At 38.3% G+C, this 5737-nt stretch overlaps 1 protein-coding gene across 1 annotated transcript; it reads left to right on the top strand.

Annotated features, from left to right (window-relative positions):
* Positions 1-4216: 4216 nt before the first annotated feature.
* Positions 4217-5071, top strand: LOC118904290 (kallikrein-1-like; the record flags this gene model as incomplete). The annotated part of the gene is made up of 1 exon (XM_036870187.1): positions 4217-5071. A coding segment is annotated over one exon (801 nt), but the record flags the coding sequence as incomplete, so codon positions are not given.
* Between the last annotated feature and the right edge of the window lie 666 nt (positions 5072-5737).

Genomic DNA, 5737 nt, shown 5'->3' with positions numbered 1-5737 from the left:
ATAGGTAATATATAGTCACAGATGCATATCTCTATCCATCTATATAATACTTGGCCACTGGTATTAAGATGATACTCACTGCAAATTCTATATGCTACTGCCAATTTCAATGTGCTGAGGAAAATGACCTTGCATGTATTCAGATTTTCCAGGTCAAAGCCCCTCCACCACCAGTGCCCACAAAATGGAATCCAGTTATTTTTCTACTTAAGGTCTTCCACATCCTAAACTGCTCTTTTAAATTCTCTTCCACTTACTCCAGGCCCCCTGATTTTTGCTTTATTTTGGTTTTGCTTCTGATTATCCTATGTGCCGTCCTTCCTTTGTCCCTCTGATTTTGCCATTCTCCTTGACGACAATAATTGTCCTAATCCTCATACTTATCAGAATTCCTCTTGTCCCTGAAGGTCTGGCTCAAATAACACCCTTTCTCTTAGACTCTCTCTCTCAAATGTAGGAGCCTTAATTTTGGAACTGTAAATTTGGCACTTCTATGTCATTTATCTTTTTTATAGTTTCTGTTAATGGAAGCAAATGGGGGGGGGGAAGATGTGTGGAGATAGAAATAGATGCCCTAAATTTGGATAAAAGAAAAGACATGGATTTGAACTGTACACGATCAGATTAAACACGGTTTAGCAGGTGCCTGGGAGTTAGTTACCTCCAAGCAGGTCTTGGAAGTAATAGCAAGAGTCAAGGCTTAAGGCAGGGCTACCCTGGGGTGACAGTGAGGTGGTAAGCTGGATACAGGGGAAGATGGAGGAAGCAGCAAATTAGGATGAATTTTCAGGAGAGAAGCAAGAGGAAATGAGGACAAACCTAGGTTCTTGCCAACTCTTAACCTTGGTTTATTGTGTAATCAACCCCAGAATGACATAGAGGGATCAGCAAACACTTTCTGTAAAGGCCCAGAAAGGAAATATTTTCAACCATATCTTCTATATTGTAACTACTCAACTCTATAGTTTTAGCACAAAAGCAGCCATAGATGATATGTAAAGAAATAGGCATGGCTGTGTTCCAATAAAACTTTATTTACATAACAGGAGGCAGGCGTGATTGGGGTTGCAGTTTGTTGACCCCTACATTTACAAACAAAATATAGACCTGTGAGGGCAGGGCTGCATCTCTCTTCTGCACCTCTGTCAGTATAATTCTGATATATTTTATACATTCAATAAAGATGTATTATTCATTAAGGGTGAAGATTATTTGTGGCATAACGCATCTCATTTATAATCTATGTATGTTAATCCACTCTGATACCTGGAACGTCTTCCTCCATTGCCATATTTGTGTTGACATTTACTATTTTGGGGGTGACAGTTTTACTTCCTAAATATGTTCTCCTCCTACATTTTCTGAATGTTTCATTAGTTAAAAATAATATAATTCTCTTTATTTGAGTTTTATAAAAGTGCTTCTTCTGATGATTTTAATTTCCAAAGACTCTGAAATATAAATGAACATTATTTATTAACTTTAAAAGAGGAACAAAAGACCATCAACTTATGTACCAACTAACTCCAACCGACTAATAATTGTTGCCCATAATTTTTTGATGATATGACATGAAGTTATAAATCCCAGGGATTGGAAAGCAGTAACTGATTGATGTTGTCTGTCATGGGTGGGTGAAGAAGGTAGTGGTGATAACATTCAAATTACATATCTGGCAACCGTGATCCAAATAGCATAAGAAATTCTATTGAGCTACAAAAAATATACTTATACTTATATTCTGTGAGTATGTGTTTATGTTTGAAAGAGACTCATCAAATTATTAACTAGGGTTATCTGGATGGCAAATGATGCCATTTTTGATTTTGACTTTTATAGATTTTCTAAATGTTCTACAGTGGAAAACGTTACTTTGGGGATTTCTGCTTCTGATAGTATTGTGGACTAGAAACCCAGAAGGGCCTAAGATAATGTGCATCCAGTATATTTTTAATGCATTGCTGGACTCTCAGGAATGTTAGGGAAATAAGCTAATTAACTAAGCTATTTGATCTCATTAGGGCGAGAGAAGTCCTGGAAGTAAATGTCACACCAATTCTGGGGCCAGGAGGCTTAACTGTGGGGCTGCTACTGTCAATGAGGCTAAACCTGTGATTCCTGCATTAAGCTAAAAAACTGAAAAATGCTAAAGTGGTCCTAGGTTAAAACTGCAAATCCCCTCTAGAATAATGAATCCCAAGTGTATGCCATTAGTAATTCTATAGGTCATATTCAACAAAATTTTAGCTCACAATAAAAGGAATATCACCAAACACAAAAAGAAATATGGCATGAGTGACAGCACAAACAATGAGGTTTAAGTCCCCACCTGGAGAGTATAGCTAATGGAATTATCAAACATAGAATATACAGTAGTGATATAGTATAAGTTTAAATAAATAAGAAGTAGAATAAAATATGAGCAAGCAACAAAAGGTTATCAATAATGACCAACCAAATTGAATTTTAGAAATAAGGAAGGTAACTGTTGGGACTTCCCTGGTGGCGCAGTGGTTAAGACTCCATGCTCCCAATGCAGGGAGCTTGGGTTCGATCCCTGGTCAGGGAACTAGATCCCACATGCATGCCACAACTAAGAGTTCGCATGCCGCAACTAAGGGGCCTGCCTGCCATAACTAAGACCCGGTGTGACCAAATAAATAAATAAATAATATTTTTAAAAAAGAAAAAAAGAAAGGTAACTGTTGAAAATTAAATTCAATAGATGGATTATATAATAGATTAGACACTGCCAAAGTGAGAACCAGGGAAATGAAAGACAGATCCAAAAAAACTACTCAAACATATTACAGTGAGACAGATGCAAAATGTGAGAGGTTAAGATATATGGACAATAGAATTAGAAGGGTGAGTATACTTTCAGTACAGACTAGTGATAATGGTGGAGAAGAGAAAATGTCTGAGACCTTACTACAACTTATGAAAGATATGAGCTCACAGATATAAAAAGCACAATACATAAAATGCAGAGATTAAAAAAAAAACTAGACAACTGTGGCGAAACTACAGAACACAAAGTCAAAAGAAACGTCTTAAAAGAAGCTCAAGAGAAAGAACAGGTCAAATGAATGCAAATTAGACTGAGGTCTCAGCAGGAACAACAGAAGCAAGAAGGTGAATTATATTCAGTTCTGAGAGAAAATCACTGTGAAACTAGAATTGTGAACCCAGCAAAACTATCTTTTAAGAAAAAGTGAAATGAGAGCAGACTGATTCCATGGAGGAGTTTATTTGAAATTGTATTTCTTCTTTAAATAAAATTGGTGGCTTCATTTTAGCCTGGAATTTTCTTTGATGGAAGTTTTATTTACATATTCAACCTTTAAAATAGATAGAATTTCTCCTTGTATAACAACACAATAGCTGTGATTTTCTGAGAATTTAAAAATTTCATCTAAAGTTTCAAATTTATAAGCATATGATTTTTCAAAATATTCTGTTATTGTCTTTTGAGATACACAGTGGTATTTATTTTTTAATTTCTGACACTGATTATTTGTTCCTTCTCATTTTTTTGTTGTTCTGATTTGTTGAGGCTTTATCAACTATGTTTTTTTATTTTTAATCTTTGGGCCAGTTAAGACTCTCTATTTTATTATGTTTTTTCTTTGTAAGTTCATTTCTGCTCTTAGCTTTATTCTTTCTCTGACTTTCTTTTGTCTTAAGTTGTAATTACTTTTCTCATTCCTTGAGATGGGTACTCAGAATGGATGACACATCTTTCTGATGTTCTAACACATACGATCTAACTCGGTACTTTACAAAATCAGTCTTTGGACCAGCAGCATTAACATTACCCAGGAACCTGTTAGAAATGCAATTTCTTGGGCCTAATCTCAAATCTATTAAAATCAGAATCCTGAGGGATAGGACTCAGCAATCTGTATTCTAGCAAGTTTGCATTTAAAAACAGAACATTGTTCGTAACAGTTAATTAGTGTGTAAGTAGACAATTAGGTTAAAACTAGGCTAAACATTTTCTCATTCTCTCTTCTTCCTTCCTCCTCCCTTCCTCACCTGGTCCGTTTCTCACTCTCCTGCCTCGCTCTGTCCTTTCCCTCTTTTCCTCTTTCTTTAGTCTGTTCCTCACGGTCTCTGTCTCTTCCTCCTCCTGCCCACTATGTGCTCCCTCTATCGCACCGTCTCCCCTCCATCTTTCCCATCCTCTCTACTGTTCCAAGCTCTTCTTTGACTCCATTTCAGTCTGTCTCTGTCTGTGACATTGTCACATTCTTTCATCTATTTACTCGCAGTCTCTTTGTTTTCTGTGACTCTGTATCTTTCCTCGGTCTCTCTCTCTCTCTCTCCCTCTCCCCCCCCCCTTCTTGTTTCTCTTTCTCATTTTGGACCCTTCCTCACGCCCTCCCTTTCTACCTCCTCTCTCATTCTCATCGTCTCCATCTTCTCCTTCACCAGCAATTACCAGCTCTGGCTGGGTCGCCACAACCTGTTTGAGGACGAAGACACAGCCCAGTTTGCCCATGTCAGTAAGGACTTTCCACACCCCAATTTCGACCTGAGCCTCCTGAAGAACGACACCCTCCCCCCAGGGGAGGACTACAGCCATGACCTCATGCTGCTCCGCCTGGAGGAGCCCGTCCAGATCACAGAGGACGTGCAGGTCCTGGAGCTGCCCACCGAGGAACCCCAGCTGGAGAGCACCTGCTATGCCTCTGGCTGGGGCAGCATCGAACCAGATAAGTTCACTTACCCAGATGACCTCCAGTGTGTGGACCTTACTGTCCTGCCCAATGAGATGTGTGCCAGTGCCCACCCCCAGAAGGTGACAGAGTTCATGCTGTGTGCTGGACACCTGGAGGGCGGCAAGGACACCTGCGTGGGTGACTCAGGGGGCCCGCTGATCTGCGAGGGTATGTTTCAGGGAATCACGTCATGGGGCCACATCCCGTGTGGTGCCCCCAATAAGCCCTCCGTCTACACCAAAGTGATTTTGTATGTGGATTGGATCAAGAAGACCATGGCTGACAACCCCTGAATGCCCCCGCCCTGTCCCTTACCCCCAGTAAAATCGAATATGCATCAAAAAAAATAAATAAATAAATAAAAAATAAAAAAAAACTAGGCTAAAAACAGTAAATGCACATGAAATAGTTCTTTTTCTATGAGAGAAAATTATTGTTACAGAAATACATCCTGAACTAAATTTGGCTAAGAAAACCACACCAACATCAACAACAAAAACAAAGCGAAACCAAACCACACCCAACACAAAATTCCTACTGAAGTTGAATGGCTGATCACTCTAATATTAAATGAGAAGATTCACAATTCACAATCATAATTTAATCCAATCCTGCTTTCTCATACCAAATGATCTTCCTCCTAAACAATGGAAATGTTCTTAGCCATTGTGCTGTACTTCAAATTACATAAAAGAAACTTCCTCATTACAATCAGGCACTACGTTCCTTAACGGTAATACTCAAGAAGCAAAATTTTAAGCTATTTCATCAAATTATTACAAAAATAATTTTGACTAAACACTAACAAAAGAAAAAAAAAGCCACCAGTAACATTATCTCAAACAGATGGTTTCAAATAGTTGCAATGTTAGCTTCTTTGCATGTTTCACTAGCTCCTGAAATAATAAATTCATAAATATAAAGAAAAAAGCAAGCAGGCAAATTAGATATAGTACTGAACTTCACTTACAGTTGGTGTGGAGATTGCTGTGTTTTCAAAAGAAATGTCCACA

The sequence above is a fragment of the Balaenoptera musculus genome, chromosome 11, assembly GCF_009873245.2.
Source record: "Balaenoptera musculus isolate JJ_BM4_2016_0621 chromosome 11, mBalMus1.pri.v3, whole genome shotgun sequence".
NCBI classification, from domain to species: domain Eukaryota; kingdom Metazoa; phylum Chordata; class Mammalia; order Artiodactyla; family Balaenopteridae; genus Balaenoptera; species Balaenoptera musculus.
This window is presented reverse-complemented; position numbering and strand designations above follow the sequence as displayed.